The 24,346-nt window shown below is 32.7% G+C and overlaps 3 protein-coding genes and 1 non-coding gene across 6 annotated transcripts; 3 read left to right on the forward strand and 1 right to left on the reverse strand.

Moving 5' to 3' along the window:
* The first annotated feature begins 2,674 nt into the window (after positions 1 to 2,674).
* LOC120082414 (probable phytol kinase 3, chloroplastic) lies at positions 2,675 to 5,396 on the forward strand. The gene is made up of 6 exons (XM_039037574.1): positions 2,675 to 3,023; positions 3,863 to 3,930; positions 4,028 to 4,159; positions 4,515 to 4,630; positions 4,724 to 4,838; positions 4,953 to 5,396. Exons 1-6 carry the CDS (start codon positions 2,703 to 2,705, stop codon positions 5,128 to 5,130), a joined length of 930 nt encoding a protein of 309 aa, XP_038893502.1. The 5' UTR covers positions 2,675 to 2,702; the 3' UTR covers positions 5,131 to 5,396.
* A 5,912-nt stretch (positions 5,397 to 11,308) lies between these two features.
* Positions 11,309 to 11,380, forward strand: TRNAE-UUC. Its single transcript has one exon. It is a non-coding gene; the product is annotated as a tRNA-Glu (tRNA).
* Positions 11,381 to 11,409: 29 nt separating this feature from the next.
* On the forward strand, positions 11,410 to 15,551 carry LOC120082472 (SAGA-associated factor 11). 3 transcript variants are annotated; one of them, XM_039037655.1, is made up of 4 exons: positions 11,410 to 11,564; positions 11,917 to 11,991; positions 14,679 to 14,990; positions 15,093 to 15,551. In XM_039037655.1, the coding sequence occupies exons 2-4, from the start codon at positions 11,950 to 11,952 to the stop codon at positions 15,273 to 15,275; spliced, it is 537 nt and encodes a 178-aa protein (XP_038893583.1). In that variant the 5' UTR covers positions 11,410 to 11,564; positions 11,917 to 11,949; the 3' UTR covers positions 15,276 to 15,551. The 3 variants fall into 3 exon arrangements, with proteins under 3 accessions (XP_038893583.1, XP_038893584.1, XP_038893585.1); XM_039037656.1 differs by lacking the exon at positions 11,410 to 11,564 and adding an exon at positions 11,611 to 11,732; XM_039037657.1 differs by lacking the exon at positions 11,410 to 11,564 and adding an exon at positions 11,673 to 11,691.
* Positions 15,552 to 18,719: 3,168 nt separating this feature from the next.
* LOC120083288 (probable N-acetyltransferase HLS1) lies at positions 18,720 to 20,502 on the reverse strand. Its single transcript, XM_039038964.1, has 3 exons — positions 20,104 to 20,502; positions 19,435 to 20,016; positions 18,720 to 19,339 (listed from the first exon to the last, which is right to left on the reverse strand). Exons 1-3 carry the CDS (start codon positions 20,284 to 20,286, stop codon positions 18,911 to 18,913), a joined length of 1,194 nt encoding a protein of 397 aa, XP_038894892.1. The 5' UTR covers positions 20,287 to 20,502; the 3' UTR covers positions 18,720 to 18,910.
* Positions 20,503 to 24,346: the final 3,844 nt, after the last annotated feature.

Raw genomic sequence — 24,346 nt, forward strand, 5'->3', positions numbered from 1 at the left:
TTTTACTATTTTAAAGGTTTGATTGTTCGATCTCTTATCCTTATAATCTTTAAAAAAAATATCTTCAAAATTATAGTTTTTCAGTTCCACGTATGAAAAATGAGGATAATCGTTTTGGTTGAAGATATATGGTCAAATTAATTGAACATATAACATATTTTTTAGTCCATTTGAGGAGTTCTTTTTTATTTTTGGTAAATCTTAAATTGAGTTTTATTTAAGACTATGACTCTATATTTACTATTTTTTAGGTCCAAATTGGCTACATATCAATCAACTCTTTTTTATTCATCTTTAGTAGAAAAGACAACAATTATCATTTCCAAGATTGATGGTTCATGTAACACTTGAGTTTAGGAGGAGTATATGAATTAATCGAGATTACATTAGAAAGAGAAGGACATCGAGAATACAAAAGTACGGTTAAGGAAGGCTTGAAAGAATTTATAGCTACTACCTATACTAACAATGTTCACTTTCCTTTTTGGTGACTAGATTATCGAAACTCCAAAATTAAATGTGTTTAGTTGTAGTCTATTGAAAACTTTCTTATAAATCATGTGGGTGAGAACAACAACATGTTGATATATGTGCTTTGAGTTCGTAATTACTAAGGTGAAGTTTTCTTATTGCCTTTTTCTAATGCCAATTTATGCATTACAAGTGAAGCTTTTCAAATGACAAGTTATAATTAAAACTAAGGCCACAATTACCAACCTGTAATGAAGAATAGCATAGTCGTAATGAAATTTCATTGATGGATCAATCGTAATGAGTTTGGATCACAAACGTAATTGGATTGCTTTTAATCGTGTTTACTTGGAATTACAAATCTATCACATTTATCGGTAAATTGTTAGTGTTTAAAGGAAGTAGGTCCTACGTAATTCTCAAGCATAATCAGATTGAGCACCTTCCCTACCTTAATTGGATTATATGTTTTGATTATAGATTTGGAGACAGGTCCCACGATTCATTATGATTATGAAATACATATAAAGGACAACAAACCTAATCAATTGAGACCCACTTTTTACTTTACCATTGATGGATTAACTTTCAGTTGAGGTGAATATGACCTAAACTTAAAATTCAAAGACATTTTGAATACTATACACGACATGTCTATACTAGGTCTTACATTTTTATTGTTAAAATATTTGTTTGGCCTCTGAGTTTTAAATTCAATTTTCATTTGGTTTCTAGATTTTTAAAATGTTACATTTTTATTCATTTATTTTGAATTTAATTTCTATTTGGTCTCTAGGTTTCAAATGTTGCATTCTTACCTTTGATATTTTAGTTTAGTTTATGTTTGGTCCATAGATTTCATAAATTTACATTTTTATACATGATTTTTCACCAATGTCCACCTTTATTCATTTGTATTACTTTTGTATTTACTAAATTAGTTTTCATTAAATTTATATCACTATTAACATTAATTTGTTAACATGGAGGACTAAAAGCAAACATTAGTTATTTAGGGATAAAGTGTAAAATCTAAAAATTTATGGACCAATTGAAAACTAAATTCAAAACTCAAGGATAAAAATGTTACATTTTGATAACTAGAGACCAAATAAAAACTAGGTTAAAAATCACTTTTAGTCCCTAGATTTTTACAGAAATAACAATTTAGTCCCTGAATTTTGGTTTAATTTATAACAATTTAGTTCATATACTTTCAATTCTGTAAAAGTTTATTTCCTAAACTTTATTATATAAAAATGTAGACCTTGTTATTTAAAATTTGTAATGATCTAGTCCATATTATGGAAATTGGTGTTAAGATTTAATGAGATTTTTTACATAAATAAATCGATGAACTAATTATAGGTTCAATTTTTATAGAATACAAACTTGACATCATTAAATAATAAAAGTTGGCACCTAATTTTTATTAATATTTTTTTATGTTGGAGAGTAAATTGTTACGTAGTTTATTCCGAACTAAGTTAATACAAAATTGAAAGTATATAGACTAAATTGTTACAAACTAAAGTTCATGAACCAAATTGTTATTTCATAAAAATTTAGGGATGAAGAGTGTTTTTTTAGTTTTTAGTTAAATCTTAGGATAGGAGTAAAAATGTAATATGTTAAAATTTAGGAGATGATTATCCAAAAGACCCATTTTAAAGGTCCAAAATAGCAAAGGACCTAGTTTTTGAAAAAATGTTAAATGTTACTTTGCTGATGTCATGCAGTGCATTTTTTTTTTTTTCTCTTCTCCAATGCAAGAAATCTTCATTTGCACGTCGTCTTCTTCTTCTCCGACTTCTTCTCCTCTGTACGTCTTCTTCTTCTATGGTACAACGAGTCCATGTGGGCAGCTCCAATACGACCAACTCCGATGAGTAAGAGCGAGGGAGAGGAGTGATTTTGTGAGTGAGAAAATGAAGAGAGAGTGAGATGAGCAAAAGCGAGACTATTTTTTCACGTGATTTTGATAATCTCATCCGAATTTCACATCAACAAAGGATTCTTTGACATTTTTTTTTTTTTAAAATCGAGTTTGTTGTTTAATTTTTGAGTCATCTATTCAACAAACTAGGCTAAATATTTTATCCAATTTTGTCATTTACCTGTTGGTTCATTAATTCCTTGCCCCCAAAACCCACTTAAGCTCAGCGACCACGTTCATGCTGAGCCTCCATGGCCGCTTCTCGTTCAATCCATCTTTTTCAAGTGAACCAAAAATGGGTACAATTCTTCAATTTCGATTCCGCTCGTCAGTTGGGTCGTTTGGCCCTTTCTTTCCCCTCAGCTCCCCAACTTTTCTCTCTCGATTCACACCAGTTTCCGTCTCTTTCAACTCTATCTCTTCGCCAATCTTCCGCTCCGGTACCGTCGCTTTGAGATCTCGGTCGAAAACCCGTCGGAAACACTGCCCAGTAGCAGTTATGTTGTTTCCTGAAAATCCGGTGGTCTCCGACATCTGCGCCACCGCCTTGTCCGGCGTAGTCGCCTTATCTTTGCTTCGATTATGGGCGGAAACGGCGAAACGTGGCCTCGACCAGGTTCTATTCCTTTTATCCACTGATTTTCCATTTTTTTCCCCTTGACTTGAGGGAAAGAAAATTATCTAAGGAAGGAATCCAATAGGACGAACTCATAAACTGCAGGGGAAATGTTTTAGTTAGTGATTAACCTTTGGGGTTCGTGTTTGAGAGTGGTTTTTGAATAATTATTTTAGGCAAAAGTGCTGAGTAACAAGTATGTTTGATTCTACTGCTGCTTTTGGGACAATAAAGCTCTAGTTTGTGGGGGAGTTCTTTCCCATATGGCACTTCAAGGATTTTTTACTGTTTTCAAAAAACACTTTTGTGTTATTGATTTTAAGTGGTAAGTGTCTTGTCCAAAGAAAAGATGCTTTTAGTTTGGGTTTGGTCATGTCTAGAGCACTCTGAAACATAGCTTCAGTGCCCAATCTGAACCCAGTGTTAGAGATAAAGCACCTATTATGGTTCGAAAGGTTGATTATTCGATCACTTCACTTCTGCAATTGTTGAACTCAAAAAAGTCATAATCTCGATAAATCTTAAATCAATATAGCAAGTTGTTATATGATTCTTTTTAAAGTATAATAAAAAAAATCAAAGTCAAGTAAATAAAAAGAGGATATCTTAGAAGGATTGCCTCCAAATTGATTATGGCGGTTGGTATTCTATTCTTATAATAAGAAAGTGATTGGTTCTGTTCAACAAGGCACATGTTCTATGTACAGTGCTGATAAATAATCAATGTTATGCATATTCTGACAATTGAAAATGATTATCAGTGGAAATATCAAGGCTTCAAAATGTGAAACAATTCTGATCTTTTATCAGAGGTGTGTACTTACCTATAATTGGTTCAGAAATTGAACAGGAAGCTTGTTCATATAAGCATTGGGCTTGCTTTCATGCTTTGCTGGCCTATGTTCAGGTGAACTTAGACTGAAAAGAAGTTATTTCTGACCCTTCTCCTACTCCTTTATTTGCACTAATATGCTTGAATCAAACGATGCTACTCCTTATCGTAGTTCTGGTTATCGAGGAGCAATATTTGCGTCTCTAATTCCCGGTGGTAATATAATACGAATGCTCGTCTTGGGATTCGGAATATTGAAAGATGAGGCTACGGTGAAGTCAATGAGCAGATATGGAGACTACAGGTACAACTTCGTAAAGAGATTAATCCAAGTATACAATTTACCAAACGATGTTGAATCGAAGGAAAACTTCTCTCTCCATTTGTTAGCTTCTTCTTCCATTCATTGTTTGTCATTTGGAATCTTTTTGGCTCAATTGTTATATCATCTACTGGTTTCCCGTGTCTGAAAATTAATAGTTGATAGTATTTATTCAATAGTAGTACATGAAATATAATCCTCCAAGAGAATGCAAAGAATTAGAACCATTTATCCATACAAATGTTGGACAAGACTCGGAAAACAAAAGCATAGCGCCCATTATTTGGTTCATTTATGCTTTATTTTCTGATCTGACCAGCATGTTTTCATCCATCAGGGAGCTTTTGAAGGGGCCTTTGTATTATGTTGTAACAATTACATTAGTTTGTATATTCTACTGGAGGACGTCCCCCATTTCAATTGCTCTGATATGCAACTTATGTGCCGGAGATGGTACGTTTCACTTTTCTCCATCAACTTGTTACCGCTTCCCAAAGCACAAATTTAGAACTTACCCATAACAACTTTCACTCTTTACTATTTCAGGGTTTGCTGATATCATTGGAAGGCGATTTGGAAGTGAAAAGATCTTTTACAACAAAAACAAGTCACTAGCTGGTAGTGTGGCAATGGCATCTGCTGGTTTTCTCGCATCTGTTGGGTAAACTCTCTCCTCATTTCGGATTTGAGCGTCGAATATAATGAGTTAGTGTGTTTGTGATCTTTCTGGGCTGGTTTAGAAATAAGAGGTTGTATTGTGATTTGTGAATGGCAGGTATATGTACTATTTCTCATTATTTGGGTATGTCGAGGGAAGCAACAGAATGGTTTTGGGATTCTTAATTGTGTCCCTTGCCTCAGCATTTGCGGAGTCTCTCCCCATAAGCACTGAGATTGATGACAACCTCACTGTTCCACTCACTTCCTTGCTGGTAGGGAGCCTAGTTTTTTAGTAATTGGGAGCCAGAAACACAAAGTTGCTACAACTAGAAGGATAAGAAATTGGGGAGGCCGCTCGGAAACGTCACAGGCATGTGGCAACAACTTGGCTTTATACAATCTGATTGGACACTGGGGTTTTCTTACAAATCCTGCGTGATATGTAGTATTATCATGTGGCTTGAATGGATTCTACTGAACCAGCTGATATTATTATTAGACATTTATAATGACATTCTATTGAAGCCATTTTTATAAAAATCCATCTGATTATGTGAAAGAAAATGCCTTGTTTGGTGAAGTGACAATGCATCCATTATTGAAACTTCAAGATGCAGAGAAACAAAAATCAGCTGAAGAAGATGAATCCAAGCTGCCCCATGGGAACAAACAAGATCACCAGACAAAGAACAGAGGAAAAGGGTTTAATTTTTAAATTTTTTTAAAAAAATTGGGGACCATTTTACAATTAGTTAAAAAGGGGTTTCATTTTTAAAATAAAAATTGAGGCCCAATTCCTAATACGGTATAAATTTGCGAAATTTAATACAAGGGCAAATTGTAAAAACTATTTTTAAGTATGGTGATAGTTGCAATTACACTTATAATAGTGGTAAAAATTAGATCTCAAATGATAAAAATTGAACCTTCAAACTTATACAATTGTTGCAATGTCTATTATTATGTAAATGTGGGGATCCAATTTTAACACTTATATGAGTTTAAGGATTCGGTTTTTACAATTAGAAGTCTGAGAGTATAATTACAACTATCACTATACTCTATGGATGGATTTTGCAATTTTCTTTTTATATAATTATAAGTTTGGAGGGAAATTGCAATATCCAATATGCTCTAAAGGCGGTTTTTGCTAATAATTTTTTAGGTTTAAATACTATTTTTATTCTCCTACTTTTGGTTTTAGTTCATTTTGGTTCATATACTTGTAACTTTTAGTTCATTTTGGTCTCTATAATTTCAAAATATTTATTTTGGTTCTTGTACTTTCCAAAAGTGACCATTTTTTCCCTTTCATTTTCATTTATACTTTTTTAAAGGATTAAAATGGTCACTTTTTTATAGTTCAAGAACTAAAATGAACCAAAGTTGAATGTACAAGGATCAAAATAAATATTTTGAAAGTATAGGGACCTAAATGAACCAAAGTGAAAAGTATAGGGACCAAATGAACATTTTAAAAGTATAGGGACCAAAATGAACCAAATTATTTCCTTAAAAAAAAGAAAAAAAAAAAAGAAAAAGGAACCAAAGTCAAAATTACAGGGACCAAAATAGTATTAAACAAAATTTTTAAGGTTTAAATCCTATTTTAGTTCATGAACTTTGAATCTTGTTCTATTTTGGTCCCTAAACTTTCAAAAACATTAATTTTAGTCTCTAAGCTTTTAAAAAATGTTTATTTTGGTCCGTACTATTAATTACGTTAACTCTTCAATAGAAATGTGAAGAAACTTGTATTTTTGAATGACTAGGTTAGAGATGTATTAAGCAAGATGAAGGTAAAGTAAACTACCAACAACCAACACACAAACATACCGAACGACCAAAATTTTGAACTAAAAATGTCTTTTAAATTCTCTCACTTTATCACATTGTTCAAACTTGAAATTCTAGATTTTCTTAACATAGCTAACTTATTTGGTAGCTTAGTCACAAAAAATACAAGTCATCTCGTCATTTTGTTTAAAAGTTAACAAAATCTTAATATTAGGGATCAAAATAAGTACTTTCTAAAAGTTCAGGAACTAAAACGAACATTTTTAAAGTTTAAAGATCAAAATAAAATAATATTTAAAGTTTTGGGACTAAAACGAATATTTTAAAAATTTTAGAGACCACGGTAGAATATTATTTAAAGTTGAAAATAAGATTTAAACTTTTTTTTTTATTATTATTATTTTTAATGAAGGAGAGCCAAACAATCATTATTGGAGTTGTATTTGTCAATTTTAAAGTAATAAAAGTTGCATTTTCTTTTGCCAACTTGGGTACAAGAATTGGTTGGGACATTACATGTTTACTGTGCCCTTTATCTCTCGATCACTTTTATTAAAAAAAAAAAAAAAAAAAAAAAAAAAAAAAAAAAAAAAAAAAACATATTTTTCAAATATTATATTATGGTTGATTACATAGCAGGGATGCGTAGGAAATACTATTAATAAGTTGTTAGTACAAAAATATATTTATTAAGATGAATAGACATGCGGTTGAACAAATTGGTTAATATTTTAAGTCATTTTCAATTTCATTGTTAATCTCATGGGCAAACGACAATTCTAAAAAGATGGTGAAATTTTGTTAACCGTTAAATTATTATTTTATTTTCTTTGAGAACGTTGCATCACAATATTGGAGAAAATTATAAACTCATAACCTTAAAAAATAATAATAATAAAAAAAAGATTGGCTTTGCTTAAATCATGCTAGTTCCTCCATGGGGTCCTTTTCTATGCATACGTGGAAGTTTTCTTGGAAGGCTAAGACCCCTCTAGCGGAAAATTATCCATGACATAATTTCTACAAAAGCTAACCTAGCTAAGGCAAATGTCCAAACTAACCTTTTGTGTGTTTTGTACATGAACAACATCAAAACCTCAACTCATGTTATGTAGAAATGTCAGGTTGCCAAGGATATTTGGTTTCGATGTCATGAAAATTATTGAGTGAGGTTTTGTTAAGGAGCTTGAAAGATCGTTACTATTGCGTGGTAGATTTGGAATGCTGGAAATAAGTTGCATTTTTTTGTCCAGAGAGTTGCAAATGACTCAAATAGTAATAGTGCATTGTCAAATTCATTATTGAAATGATATCTTTCCGTTTTAATCCTTATAAAAAGTCACTGTGGAGAATCAAATATATCCTGCTCAATCCATCATTGGTGGTTGAACATCTCCTCCAATGAGTTGGTCGAAATTGAACGTCGATGCAACCTAGAACTCTGTTAGCCAGCTAGTGGCTTTGGTTGGGTGCTTCAAGATCATGTGGGTTGTGTTTGTTTGGCTAAGTTTAACTTCCTCCCAAGATGCAACGAGGTCAAGGTTCTTAAAGCTATGACTATCTGTGAGGGCTAGACTGATATTTTACTCTAATAACGTGTGTAATATTTGGAACGAATTCGACTGTTTGGAAGTGGTTCGTCTTATCAACAAGGTTTCCTCATATTTCTTTAAGAGGGTGTTTGGTTCACCAACATGAGTTGAGTTAAGTTGGTAAAATATACCAACTCAATGTTTGACCCACGAAATTTAAATGTTAGTGGAGTTTGGTTGGTATATATTTTACAAACTCACTCCAACTTACCTATACTCTCATTTCTTCCAATATTTTTAATGACTCCATTCATTGTCCACCATTGGTGACTATCCTTACCACACTCCAGGAACCAACTCTGACGACCACTTTCTCATGGCCAACTTCGATGACCAATTTTGGGTTTCGATAACCACCTTCGATGACCAATTTCGGGCTCTAGCAACCATCTCCGACAACAAACTCCAATGATCAATTTCGGTGACCAACCTCATACGAACAACTTCGACCTTCGACAACCACCTTTGACTACAAACTCCAGCGAAAATCACCTTTGATGATCATCTTCGACGACCACCTTCATACGACCAACTTCAATGACTAACTCCATGCTCCAACAACCACCTCCGACGACAAAGTCCAGCGACCAACTCCAATACCATCTTCGTGCGACCAACTTCAGGCTCCAACAACCACCTATGATTACAAACTTCGATTTGACGAAAATCACCTTCAATAATCAGCTTTAACAACCATCTTTGTCTATTATAAGCTTAAAATCCCACCACAATCCAGGAAGAAGTATTGTTTGCATCTACTTGGTAGGACTGACCAACTTAGCTATTTTAATGAACTTTTTTTTTTTTTTTTTTGTATGCATGAAGTTGGCTCACTATTGGCCATGATTATATATATACACACACATAAACACACACCCTATTATTTATGAACATGTAAATAGACCCTAATGGTAACCCTACTTTTTGTGCATGTTCAACTCATGCGTTCTATGACTCTTAAAGTATGTTGTAGGGTTGTTGGTTATAAAAATAATAGTATTTTGTCTATGTTAAGTGTAATATTTATATGTAAAAAATTGTAAAATATATTTTTATTTAATTGAATCCACGTATCAAATAAGAGTTAAGAACTTAGAAGTATGTATGAAGTTGAATGGTGGAACAAAAAGTTAAGAAAAAAAAAACAAAAACAAAACAAAATAACAAATAACAAAAAAAACCATAAAATAAATATTTGTTCTCGATCATCAATATTCGAAAGAATTGAAAGTAGAATTGTTGAAGAAATATGGTGACATACTGTTAACTGTTAAGATGATAGGGAAAATTTAATTAAAAAGACTTTCATGATAGAGGAAAAATACAAAGCAATAACAGGAATAAAATATTTTGATTTATTTTTTAATTTCCAATTAATTTTCCATCAAAGAAATGTAGTGAGTTAATTGTTGTTCATTACAAAAAAAAACAATAAAATAAAAAACTTAAAAAAAATTACAACCCATATTTTATTCAAAAAAAATGTTGAACCTTGATCCACTTGGCTCGGTTAGGTTATTTATGATCAACACATAATATATATGTTGCATGGGATTTGTGAGATAGCCGTGAGTGACCTAGCAGATGACAATTAAAAGAAAGAAAACGGCAGACAGTGTGTGATTACTGAAAATTGTAGTGAATATTTTTCTTGGTTTCTTGAAGGTTTCTTTTTTGTGCTAATCTGAATCTACTATATTGTGGTGCTGGAAATTAAATAGTTCGTGTTGGAATATTTGGGAGAGTTTCGTAGCGTAAGTTTGTAGATCTTTTCAATCTCCATCATAATAGAACATGCAGTTGCTCAAGAGTGGAGTAGTCCCGAGTTTGGGATGAACTAGTATAATTTTCGATGTTGTTCTCTTTTTTCCTTAACCTGTTTATTTGCCTATTTTATGATCGATTAACCTTTTTGACTCTAACCTATGAAAGTGAGAATTTACAATTCAAAGAATTGCACCAAATACCCTTAACGAACTCAATTCTGTACTCAAAACATAGACATATGAACTCTATACATCATATGTCACCGTTTTCCAAATAGTTCCTAAATTTATTTATTTTTTTTTTAAAAAAAAACAAATTGTTGAAGCTAGGTCGCTGTGATTGATTTTGGTGTTGTTTCTTTCTCCCATGTGAGATAGAGTCACAATTTCTTGACATAAGCATGATTCTTCTCTTATGCTTTATCCTCACTTTGAGAAGTTTGTTTATGTGTATCTAAGGATGTTGGTTTATAATTCGTTGTTGACTTGTTTGTTCAAAGAAAAGAAAGAGAGAGAGATGCACAATTGTCTTGAAATTTTAGACCTCTTGAAATTATTATAAGTATCGTTAAATCTCCTTTTTATGCTTAACACATAAAACCTAATTAATCCATTTATAAAAGTCTTATCACCCACCAACACATTTTTCTTTTTCAAATGATGTGTTAGAATATTTTATAAGATAATAACTTGACACTGGTGTAAAAATTTCTCACTAAACTTTCAATGGCATAAAATTAGACATTAGACTTATTTAGGTGTTACAATTTAGATAATCTATTTAATTTTTCTAATTCATTCACTAATTCTAATAAAAAGCAATGTAAAAGTTTGTATAAATTTACCAGTTTCAATAATATTAAGTTTTGGACCAATTTAAGTTTGATGAATCCATAGTTTAATAAATAATGTTGCTAAAACTCAAAATTCAGCCCTTATATTATTTTTCTATGAAATCTTTTTCGAATTTGCATCATATATATTTTATAGTATATTAAAAACATAGGAGAATACTTTTTCTTTCATTGAATTTTGAAATAAAACCTTATCAAAGTATTAATTGTAATATTTTTCAAGTTTAAGATTAAGATTACAACATTCACCTTAATTTCGAGGTGTAATTTGATAAAATTGAAGTTATATAAAATTCATATAACTTGATAAGTTTGTGCCTTAAAAAAACGAAAAAACTAGAGGCTATTTTATATGTTTAACATATTTTAGGAAGAAAATGTAATTACAAAAAATCAATTTGCTTCATTGTCTTATCAATAGTATATAATATATTGAATTTTAAGTCAACAATCACCACAACTTCCGTTGTCGTCCAGCGGTTAGGATATCTGGCTTTCACCCAGGAGACCCGGGTTCGATTCCCGGCAACGGAATTTTTTCCCCCATTTTTCTTCTTCTTATTTCTTATTTCTTATTTTTTATTTTTATTTAACATATTTTCCGATACCCTCGTCTTCTTTTCGATGAAGCTTCCCTCTTTTTGTAGTCTTCTCGGATCCCACTGTGCTTGGATTTGTAAACTCTGTTCATTTTTGCTGCGAATTCAACTTCATATAAGTAAGTACAGCTATATCTTTCTGCATTTTTCTGTATTCCTCATTGATTTCGCTAACTTACGAACATTTTTCCAGTAAATAATTTCCAAGAAATGTTGTGTTTGATGCCAGTTTGCAATATTTAGAATGTTAAGAGATTTTTCTTTCCTTTTTGTATTTTGTTTGATCGGTTAGTTTTACAAGTTTGATTAATTTCAGAAAATGTGTAAATCTTCTCGTTAGTCTCTTATTCAACTTCAGGTTTTGAATAGATTGATGATCCTTTAAATTGGATTTATTTTCTGTACTGTATTGCTTGAAATTGGATAAATCGCTGTGTTTAATGACATTTGCCCCGGTTATTATGTTTCTAGGCCTATATTGAAACTCCTTCTGCTTCTAGATCCATGTCGATGCCGAATGAGGACAATGCATCTTCACAAACTCAGGTGGCGTTTCCCTTTATATTTCTTCTTCTTTTTCTTATTTGCATTTAGCACCTTAGTGTATGAATAATGAGAAATGAAGGTAGTAGCTATAATGGCTTTGTTTACAGTGAAGAATAAAAACTTAAATTAATTATTGCTATGGAATATGCGAGTAACAAGAGAACAATGGAATTATAACGTTGATGTTGCCCTGAAGTATTTTGAGCGTCTGCAATCCATCGGTTCTCGAATTAGTTACCTCCTAGAAAAAAGAACAATGGTACTGTACCACTGTTATAAACGGCTTACAAGCCTAACAGTCTTACTTGTTTAACTTACAAGCTATTAAATAATCCTAATGTAATCAACCAAACCGGTTACTAACCACAAAGAAACTACTCAATCAGTAAGCTTTCTTTCACAGACTTCCCTCAGTTTAATGATACTCAACCAGATTGTTCCCTCGAAATTGTATTTTCGTTCTCTGTGAGATTCCTTTGCAGTAAGTTTTCTTTATTTTCATTGGTATGTTCCAGTAATAGAATTGTAAAAAATATGAAGCCGTGTGTGTGCAATATATGATATTTCTTCCTGGATTGTTAAGAAGATTGAGATGCACCTGGCTGGTTCTTTTGAAAGATTTTTTTAGCAATGGTCTGTAAACATTCTAAAGGCGTCTCAAGCTTTTTCTCTTAAAGAGGTCAGGGATAAACCTCAAGGTGGCATGAGACATTAACATCAATTTTAATAAAAATTTATACAAATCCAAAATTTGTATGATCATTTATATGTATATTAATTTGGTAAGAAACCAAGCTTTCATAAAAAAAATAGAAGATTACAAGGACATACAAAAAACAAGTCCAAACATAAGAGTCCCAAAGAAAAAAGAATCGGGAGAGAACTCCAATCCAAAGAAGAAAAAATAGAAGACAATGGTCATAATTACAAAGAGGCCTAGTAACCGAGGCCTAAAGGGAGGCATTAAACCTAGCCATTTCCCAATTTTCTCACTCAAATGCTCAACCTCACAAGTCACAAGGAGTGACCTCTTAAATAAAAAATAATGGTTATGTAAATACAAAAATTGATCAGTCCGGTAAATGGCCACTTCAATACAAAGAATTAACTGGTCATTCTTAATGTCACCACTATCATCACTAAGCCTAGGTCGTAAAGATACCAATAGGTTAGACTGCCACAATTCATGTATTAGCCTTACTTTTTCATTGAAATGTTTCTTTTCTGAAGAAAATAAAAGAAAATGTATTAGCATTACATACACAAAAAAAAAACTTCTATTTTTCTTAATAATGGGGCAAATTAATATTATTCTTCTAGCTAATATATGGGGTATAAAGACTTTGAACCTTTGGTGTGTTTGCATTGAGTCATAATGCCCTAAGAAGCATGGACACCAACACACGACACGGCGATACGACGACACGCCAATTTTAAAAAAAGTAGGACACGACACGTCGGGGCCACGTTATTTTTTTTTATTAAAAAAATTAAATATATGTCGTGAAATAAACATATTGGGAAATATTCCATTTAAAAACATCATTAACAACCATACAACCATAGATAAGATGACTAACGGTCTAATGTCATAAGTCATAACAAGTTTTAGTAATTAGTTGAACACCACAAAAGTTACAAAACCACAAAATAGAATCAAAGAAGCCAAGCCGTATTTTCTTCATTCTTGTCCATGTCCTCTTAACTACTCGAAGCTTCATTCTAATCACCATCATCAGTAAAAACTCTTCCAATTCTGTTCCCCCAAAGATAAACTAGCTACTTCAAGCATTCCCACATCTTCAAATGAATCTCCAATGCCCCACATTTTTGTCTCTCCTTTGAAATATTCAGGAGTTCTTCTTGGGCGTGGCGAAGTTGCCGGCGAGTCTGGACGTGGAGAAGTTGAACGAAGTTTGGGCGTGGAGAAGTTGTTGCCGGTGTGTCTGGGTGTGGAGAAATTGCCGGCGTGGTGTTTTGGGCGTGGAGGTGTGGCCGGCCGTCGATCGAGTGGGCGTGGAGGCGTGGCGTTTTGGGCATGGGGACTCGGGAGTTTTGATATTTTGAAGAAAAGAAAAGTGGAAAGGAATAATATATTTTGAGAAATTAAAATAAAAAACACAACCACCTAAAAGTTTTGGGCTTGGGCTGATGCTTTTGGGCTGCTAACTTTAGTTTTATAAGCTTTCATTGTTTTTTCTTTTTAATTTTTCCGTGCCGTGTCCCAACCGTGTCCCCGTCGTGTTGGAAATTTAAAAGAATAATAAAATATAGCTGGCGTGTCGGACACATGTCGGAGGCGTGTCGGGGCGTGTCGGTGTTGGACACATGTCCGACACTGACAATTGGCCATCTTAGGAGTGTCGGTGCTTTATAGATAATGCCTTTTATGCTCCAAAGAAGGTGTACGAGTTTCAAGGCTAAGAGTGAGATTCTTGTCTCAAGGTGTAATCTTTGAAAGTATTTTATTACATTGGTTAGCAAGCACCTAGCCAACATGTCTAGCCCAATGAATTATTTGAAAGCTTCGTCTAACTTCCTTAATGTGAGAAAAGGCTTAGTCTAAGTATGGGTGATGTGTCAATCATTTCATGGAAACCAAAGAAGTATAATAATTAGTAATCAATTTTGACTTCCTTACAACTAATGGAACTGGAACTTCTGTTGCTTTCTGGTCATATTTGCAGCTGTCATCTAATTTGTTTGGAGATCTTCTGGATTCTGTGATTGTTGATATTGCATCGGAATGTCATCGAATAGCAAGATTAGGTCTTGATCGTAACTTAGAAGAGGAAGAAGAAGAATTAAGACTTTCAGCACAGGCACGAGTAAGAGTAGCTGATTCTAGCAATAGTAGTGAAGCAAACGGAAAATATGTAGTTGATATTTTTGGACAAACTCATCCTTCTGTTGCGAACGAAATATTTGATTGCATGAATTGTGGTCGATCAATTATGGCTGGGAGATTTGCCCCTCATTTAGAGAAATGCATGGGAAGGGTAACTCTCTGCCCCTTTTAATATATGTTTTTCAGACACATTCTGCTTTTATTTTGTTGATCTCTTTTCACTTTGTCTCATCAACTGTCTACTCTGCTATAGGGTAGAAAGGCTCGTCCCAAAGTGACAAGAAGTAGTACAGCTGCCCAGAGCCGATATTCACGAGGCAATCCTGTTTCTGCGTATTCCCCTTACTCTAATTCCACCAGCACGAATCGCTTACTTAATGGAACGTCTAGTCTTGCAGGGGAGGAGTACTCAAATGGTATATCTGAAGACCCATGAACAATAGAGCAATGGCCAAATTATTCCAATTTAGGAAAAACATACTGTAATCTAAATGTGCTTGCAGGAACATAATGATACCTGCTGCCATGTTCAGTTTTATTGTACATGACTTCTTTATGTGAGCTATCATTAATGACATGGGAAAAAATATATCATGTCTGGAATCTGGATGTACTATGAGTTCATCATTACTTTCAACTGTCCCAAATTTTGATGCTGAAGATCTTGTACAGAAGTTCGAAAAAAAAGGAATCTCATGCAATTCTAATTTAATTCTTCAATTTTAATTATAAAATTGAGTGTAATTGATCAATCTGGATACTTTTTTTTATGTGGGGTTCTATCTTTGGTGGTTACCTACTTAGAACATATATAATTTTTTCAATGTTTCAAATCTTGTAAAATTGAGTAGTTGAGGATCATTTAAAAGTAGGAAGCTATCTCCAAATGTTTCAAATATTTCAATTTCCTACCATAAACTTTAAGTCTTTTTCATACTGGATCCTCTGAAAGGGGCCACAAAGATTATAAAGGCAGTTAAACTCTTGCCGTGTTCATTTTCTGACAGCTCCCTAGATATTCAGCTCTTTTGCTAGAAATTCTATTAACAATTTTATGGAAGCAAATTGCAGGAAGGTGGTCCAAAAGGTTGCCAATCTATGCTCAGCCACTGAAGAAACTAGAATGTTAGTTAAGTCTGCATCAGTGGTCTCCACGCTCCACTTCAATTTGCTCAAAGATTTCAAGTTTGATTGCAGGGACCATAGGGCAGTGCTTGGAAGCTTATGAGACCTGAATGACTGATTTCTTCTATGTGCATATTGAACAAGAGTTGTGCTCAGATACGTCTCTCTCACACAAACCATTCTTTTTTCTGCCATCGAATTGCTTTGAATTTTCGACTGCAATACTTCCCAATTCTTAGGCTAATCGGAAAAGAAGTATTAGATAATGGCTTCTTGAACATGGCCCTTTGTTTTTGAACCTTCTCATGCACTTGTATATTAAATCAATTGAGAATAGAGCCAATATTGGAAAAATTATGAATGTTTCTACCAGAATGTGGTTATTACTTTTATAATTTTTAGATAGAGAGAAAAATTGTAAAATACTTGTGATTATGCATCCAACTGTCATGAAGGCGGCGACTGTTCTAAATAACCTTTTTCCAAAACGGGAGCTCAAATAATGATTAATTTTTTTAATTCTTATAAACCACAAATTCACCACTAATGAAGTGCAGGTGCTCCACTCAGCTATAATAAAGTAGTTTCTTTAGAAGATTTGGAGGAAAAATACGTCCTACCTCTAGCAGGAATAAACACATCATCAAACACCAAAGGTATCATCATTATCTTCATTTTAATCATGATTAGAAACTTTATGAAGTCCTTATAGTTGTTGCCACACATGCTCTTATTTGAAAAGGTTTATCATTAGCACTAACAAAAAAGTGGGAGGGTGAATTTCCTTCCTTGGCAGGAACACACAGAATAATTCATTATCCACTCTTTTCTGCTTTTGTTTCTTTTCCTATTTTGGCTTTTCTTCAATATATTGTATCCCCTATTCCTTCATATCATATTTTAGATATTTGGATGTCACTGGTGGATCTCTGAAAAATTTGTAGTTAGAGGATTAAATTAATAATTTACATGAAGCTGATAATCTTTTCAAGATCTTTTGTAATATCATTATAAACTATGCTACTTCTGAGAATGTTGGGTTTGTGTATATTTTTGCAGATTAGATCTAACTAAATATAAATGATTAATAAATTGGGGAGCATTTTTTCTCCGGCCTTCAAAGTTCATGTTAACACGTAATTAAATATTTACAGTTTTTAACGTTATTTCTGATACTTATTTGCACCATAAATTATCTTAAATCAAATTATTGTTCTTTCTCTGGAACATAGTATTATAGTTGTCCGGTGTGAATTTGAACTTTCAAGTAATAAAATAGATTACTAATATCTTAACAATAACTAGATACAATCAAATGAGATTAAATTCCAAATTTGATCCTTATACTTTGGAGAAAGTTAGAATTTAATCCTTTTAAAAGTTAGAATTTAGTTTTTATGATTTAATAAAGCCTCATTAATAGTCCTTATGATAAAATCCTCATAAGTAGTCTCAAGGACTATTTATGAAGATTTTATCTAACTATAGAGATTAAATTGTAACTTTTTCTGAACCACAAAGACCATATTTACAATTTAAACATTGAATTATTGTATCAATGAACATGATCTTAACTTGCAGACAAACTTATGAAGTCTTATTTAATCAAACAAAAAGATTACATTTGTAATATTGTCCATAATTTCATTTATAAGTGTCTTTTTTGTTGCTTGTATAAACAAACAAGATAATTTGAAATTTATGTCCTTTTTAGCTTTTAGGATTCCTCCATAAATAACTTCCCATTAGAGTGAATTGATCCAATTTTTTAGACATATCATATTTCCAGTCGAATTTATGCCACTTGCCACTTTACTTAGTTTTTGGTTAAAGAATAGATTGACTTGGTTTCATGTAGCTACTGTAGATCCTTTTGCTTATACGAACTGATCTGACGGACATGAACTTGAAGCAGCACAAAAAAACAAGATGAAATTATGCTTCAAAATGTCCTTCGTCCCAGTCTGAATAGGATTCTGAGTATGATGTTTTTTTACTGCGGGAAGGAAAGAAAGAGGGTTATAGCCAGGTGGAATAATGAAGAAAGGACCACCTTCAGGCTGATGATTGAGTTGTCCGAAGAAAGCAGAGAGAGATTGGTATTATTATTTAGAGTAGCAAAGGACACTGCAAAGGTGGCTCCTAATTAGGGAAATCTTTCAAGATTTTTTGTCACCGTTGTGAAAGTTACAACATAAAAGCTCCCACCACTCCATTTGACACGGGTTTTCTAGATATAGACCTATCTGAACGGTGTTAGGAAATGCTTAACATGACTTTCCAAATGCTTAAAAAAGAATTCCAAGTGCTGAAAAATTATTTTAAGCATTTGAAGAAATCATTCCAAACATGCCTTTACACATGACGTGAGGTTCAAAAAAACCCATCCATACTTCCTCCCACTCGTTTTAGAGGTGCATCTTCACTTTTTAGCCCAAATTATTCTTTTCAACTCCATTGATATATAATTAATTCTTTCGAGTATGTCGTGTGTATAAGATCATGACATCTTGAATAAGATAGTTATTACTCACTTGATAGCCCAGTTTATTTCGATGAGTATATATGTCATTTCAAATTCAAGTGTGGATTTCTTGAACCTTGCATAAAAATCTACTATGGTCCCCTTTTATACAGTACATCATTCAACAAAAATTTCACCTAACATTATGGAAGGGCTCGTGTTTCATGGGCTTGAATATGGTTAGATGGAAGGAAATCAAAATGGATCTTTATCGTTAGAATAAAACAAAAATCAGGCAAGTCATAGTTTTTATTAGGGACAACAACAAAAATCAACCCATTATTATTGGAAGTGTGTACATGGTGGTATGTACATAAAAGATAGAAAGTTTATAGTTTATATGTTGGATTTTGGTTTAGTTTGTGATTTGTGATTAACTAAAGTAAGTTTGGGATTTATTAATATTGATATGATTTTGATCATCATACCTCTCTTGGGTCTACAAAAAGGCCTGGTCTTGTAGTTGGTGGGGTTTTTGTCAACTCATGTAGGCTATTTCTTGCTTCTTTCTTCAATGCCTTTATGCACCACAAATCTTCAGGGCATGACAGCAACTTCCAATGTGGAATCTCTTCTCTCAGCGAGTCTTCCCCTCCAATCTCTGTTACTATTACTTTACAGTCCCTCGCTGCGGCCGCCATGTTGTGCACGTATTGACACAACGCCCTCACCAACTTCCCTGTTCCCATCCCCTCCCTATGAACACCATACATAAAGTAGAATCCAAATGGCTCATAGAAATCCGGTATCGATGGCAACTTCAGACATGGGAAGATCTTGTCTATCACCTTCGAGCTCTCCGTGTATATTAAGCATGACAATGGTGCCTTTCCTAGTCGTAGCTTGAACACCTTGTGGAAAAAATGAATGAAATGATTAAATATACTGTAACTTATCGGCTTAAGAAGCAAGCTTCTTGTATTGATAGTTGTAGTTTAACACTCACCTCTCCACTGTTCCATACACTCAGCATTGCCCAACTCTTTGGTATTGCTATTTCCGACTTGCTACCGTTTGTTTCGAATTTGGTAGAGGAGGTGTCGTCATCTTTATAATAAGCAACCCACGTGCCGAGGCTTAGCTTATGTTTGAGCACTTGATCAATGTCGTGGGGGAAGAACTCCGTAGAGGCCATGAATTTTCGGTAGAGAAACTCAGCGACATCCACTTTTAGGCGAGCAATTTGGATGTTGGAAGGGAGGTGATATGATCGGTAATGTTTCACTGGATTCACCAAAATCGCTGGAACTCTAAAGTTAGTATATCCAAGCTTGTTGATAAATAACTTCACAGAGGCTTCATTGTCTTTCTCAGTTGCCATGTAAGCATAATCTACATCATTAACTGCAAACCACTCCTCGAGCCGTCGCACAAGGCTACAACCAATACCTCGACGTCGAAATGACGGCACGACACGAAGGCCTAAAACATAGCCAACCTTAGCCCGGTCTTTTGGCGCCTGGTGAACTGTTACCACCTTTATCGAGCCTTGAATCACACCAACCAACTGGTTATCCACTTCGGCGACCTGAAGTAACGAAAAACTTGAGTTGATAGGTTTGTGGTATATTTAAAAACAAGAAGGAAGGGAGTGGTGGGAAGGTAATAGAAATACCAGCATCTTGTACAAGGGACTGTTCCTGATCCTACAAATGGGGTCACCCATAGTGTCTGTGAAGAGAAAAACTCTTTCAGATGGCCCTACCTCGCATCTTCTCTCTAGATCTTCCACTCTACCTCTATCTGCAGATTGCCCATCATAGCTTCTTATTATCAAAATTTCTTCTTCACATCCCATTTTTCTATAAACTTGAAAAAAAAAAAAACAAAAAAAAAAACCTCCCCACTTTTTTCTTTGGAAAACTATCAGAAATACTATATATATACTACTTCTCTCTAGCCATTATACGTATAGATAAACTGTAAGTTCAATCAACCCTTTAAAAGACATAATATTGCTAGCAGCTAGCTTCCTAGCTTTCTCTTTTGTGCAAAAGAGAAAAAAAAAAAAAAAAAAAAAAAAACTTGAGGGGCTTGAAAATTTTTGAGTCTGATGATTGGCATTTTATACCCAATTTTGGTGGGTTCCATTTATGGGATCTTTTTTTTCTTTTTCTTTTTTTTCCCCCTCTTCAGGAAAAAAAAACACACACACACACAGGGTTGAGACAGAGATATATTGTGTGGTTTTAGTTTGGAAGTTTTTGCCATTTTTGATGTAATTTAATTAGATTATTACAACGTTAGGATAACCTCAGGCTCACGCCATAGAGCACACCCCATTAAGAATATGTTCTTCTCTGTGTCTCTTACTCATTGGTTCATAAATTAAACTTAATTTTTTTAATGTCTCTTTCTAATATTAAAAAAATATATATATATTTTAAATTTTATTTCATGATGTATATAGTACGGATAATTTTGCTTAAAGTCCTATTTGCTCGTGTGGATGTAATGTAAACTAGTTATAAGAATCTAATCATAGATTTAACCAAATTTTTTTATATATATATTGTTTTTTTTGGTTTTTTTTTTGGCAATGGCTGTTGGATCCATCTTTCGTTTGTCGCCACTTGCCGGCAGGGAAAAAGGATAAAAATAAAATAATAATAATAATAATATCTCTCCCTATCTTGGCCTAAAATTTAGTGCATGATTTTTTTGCATAAAGCAAAGTGCTTGTGGATTATATTATATTAATTGATTTGTTTTATTAACACCCTTTGGTTCATTAGGTAAATATCATTTCTTGGATTTAGAATATAAAGGTTTTGTTTTCGAACTTTAGTCTTGTGAAAGTAAATTTAGTTTCCAATAATTTTACATGTACTTTTTTCTATAAAGTTAAAAGTATGAATCTTCATACTTCATTTATAGTATTTAAAATAATAAAAACTTTCACTCTAAACTTTTGATTGTACTTTTTTTTTTAATCTTTGGTAAAGTGTACTCTTAGTCTAGTATAGTATCAAATCAACTAAAGTTAATCTAATAAATATTTTGTTAGATAAACGTTTCGTCAATATGGTACTAACGATAATGGAAAGTATTGAGCACGATAGTACTTCAAAATGATAATAGGGTATAGGGCAAAAAGTCGAGAGTGTGTTTTGGAAATTCGTACTAGTAATAAGTTTAAATTATTTTTGATATTAAATTAGAACTGAAACAATTTATAAATGAGGTTTTTGGATGGAGGGTGAAGTCCCTTTCTTGGATTTGTTTGAATGTATGAACATGGGTGGTGAGGCTTTAATTTAGGTGGTCCTCTCTCTTCCTCTCTCTATCTCCTTTTATACACAATAAAATTAGATTCGAAAATGAAAGTGAAGCCCCACTAAAACCCATGCCTATAATATATATCTTTCTTTCTCTAATTTCTTGTTATATATAAATATTTAAATGGGAATATGTGGATTTGTGGTAAATATTATTGATACAAATATACTCTTTTGTAGGGCTTTTAGAGCGTGCACATATCTTTTCATCTAAACGCACATGCGACAAATAAGTAATTATCATACAATCCATTCTACTTTATATTATAACACACCTCAATTACCCATTATATACATCTTTATATATATATATACATGAAAAAATAATGCAAAAGTCTCACCCAATCCATATATGGGTAACTCTCAAATTTATGGCTTTGAATATATAAGAGATTGGTGGAAGAAATTGATAGAAAAAGAAGAGAGATAATCACTTAGAAGAATGAAACTTTTATTAAGAATGTACTAAGATTGACACTTTTAAGAAAAGCCTTTTTTACTCATTCTTCTTCGCACCAAGTTTGTCTAACACTCTAGCTTTTCTTACTTCTTTCTTCCTTTCTCTTGTTTGTCTTACAAATCGGGATACAATTCTTATTTATATGTGGGAGATCTTGGAGTTTAAGCAAGATGATTTTTCTAGGCTTTTCCAAGTCTAAACTATTCTAGGTATTTCTGTGAGGTTATTCTTATCTGAAAGAATTCTCTAGGATTCATTGGATCCTAAATAAAGACTAAGATATTTGGGGATGTTTCTTCTTATATTTTTACATGCAACTTCAACAAACTTCTAGAGAAGTCTATTATAGATACTTCAAGAAGCTTCTAGAATAGTTACTGTCGTCTTCTACTCAACGAGATTGTTGCAAGTAAATTGATTCTATTGCTATAATAATGTAAGTGCAGTGATGTTTGATACAAATAATGTTCTATTTGGGCTGAGGAAAGAGAGATCTATGGTACATGTTCTATTTGGGCTGAGGAAAGAGAGATCTATGGTACACAAGTCATGACGATTATCTCTATTAGTATAAGACCTTTTATGTGGGTTTAAAACAAAGTCATAAAGATTTCAGAAGTGAATAATATCATGAGCTATATCAAAGTAGGTTGCTGAGGGGAGATTCGAGATGGTACTTTGTTCAAGGAAATTGTCTAAATTGGTATGTGGCTTTTTAGGTGTGGTTCCAAAAGTAAAATAATGAGGGTTTATATGTCTAAAGTGGACAATATCATACCATTGTAAAGAAATGAGTGGATTTTCTATTATTCTCATCAAGTGGTAAGTTGAAAAGTCATTGCTCAAAATCAAAATTTAAGGTTCCGTTTGGTAACCATTTAGTTTTTGCAAATTAAGTCTATAGACACTATTTCGACATCCAAATTTCTTCCCTTATCAATGGTTCAAAAAATCAAGCCAAAATCTGAAAAATAAAAAAAATAGCTTTTAAAAACTTGGTTTTGTTTTTAGAATTTAGCTAAGAATTCAATCATTATACTTAAGAAAAATGCAAATCATTATAAAAAATGAGAAGGAAATCAACCTAACTTTCAAAAACAAAAAACAAAAAACGAAATGATGGGCCTAAAATTTTGACTATTGGAAAAACTTATAACTTAGGATTTTCTTCGAGGAAATACATCTTTTATTTGCTTAAATATCCTTGATCTCCATTGCTTTGTGTGCGTGTGTTTTTTCCTTTTTTGTTGAATAGAGTTTGTTCACCATATACATGTAATTAAGTTTGATTGGATTATATTCATATATAAAAATCTCTGTTTGAGTTTCTCTCATTTTGGCTGCTAAAAAAATGTTATATATTGGTTGTGGCAAAAGGATGTATTGAACTGTCTCATTCTTACTATGAATCTAGCTAGCTGCCTTTACCATCTTACCACAAAGTCAACTAATGAGTTGTAATGTATCAAAATAATTTGCCCACCTCTTTGTTAGATCATTTATACACAATAAGATCTTCTTTTGGCCTATCATCCTTTGGTTTCATCATTTAATATCTAATCTTTTATCTATATATCTAGTATGTAATTCGATTGGATTTGATTCAAATTTTCTTTTAGCTAAAGTTGATGTCAAATTAACCCATCAACCTTGAGAAAAAAGTTCAAATTTTGATTTCCTTAAAAATAAGTCGATGATATTTCAGTAAAATATATGAAATTGCTTAAAGTTAAATTGCAACAACATATGAGATGATGCAAATACGAATCTCTGACATCTTGATTAAAATAAATTGACCCAACCATTTTTTTGGGGTTTTATAATTTATATTTAAAAAAGTATGATTGATATTTGTTATTTAAATTGGTTGAGTTGATTCAATTTGATTGATTTCTTATTAAATATTATTTTCTTTTTTTGGATTTTGTCCTAAATATTTGAGTACATTTTATAGTATTGGAATAAAACTGTAAATTTTCGACCTAAAAAAATATATTAATTACTGTTGAGATATGCTTAAGTTGGATAATAAAATTGAATTTCTCTCTTACATTTGTTATAGACATAGATAATACAAACCCACTCATTTAGTTAAAATTGGGCTTAAATAGTTAATATAA

This window comes from Benincasa hispida, chromosome 8 (assembly GCF_009727055.1).
Source record: "Benincasa hispida cultivar B227 chromosome 8, ASM972705v1, whole genome shotgun sequence".
NCBI classification, from domain to species: Eukaryota; Viridiplantae; Streptophyta; class Magnoliopsida; order Cucurbitales; family Cucurbitaceae; genus Benincasa; species Benincasa hispida.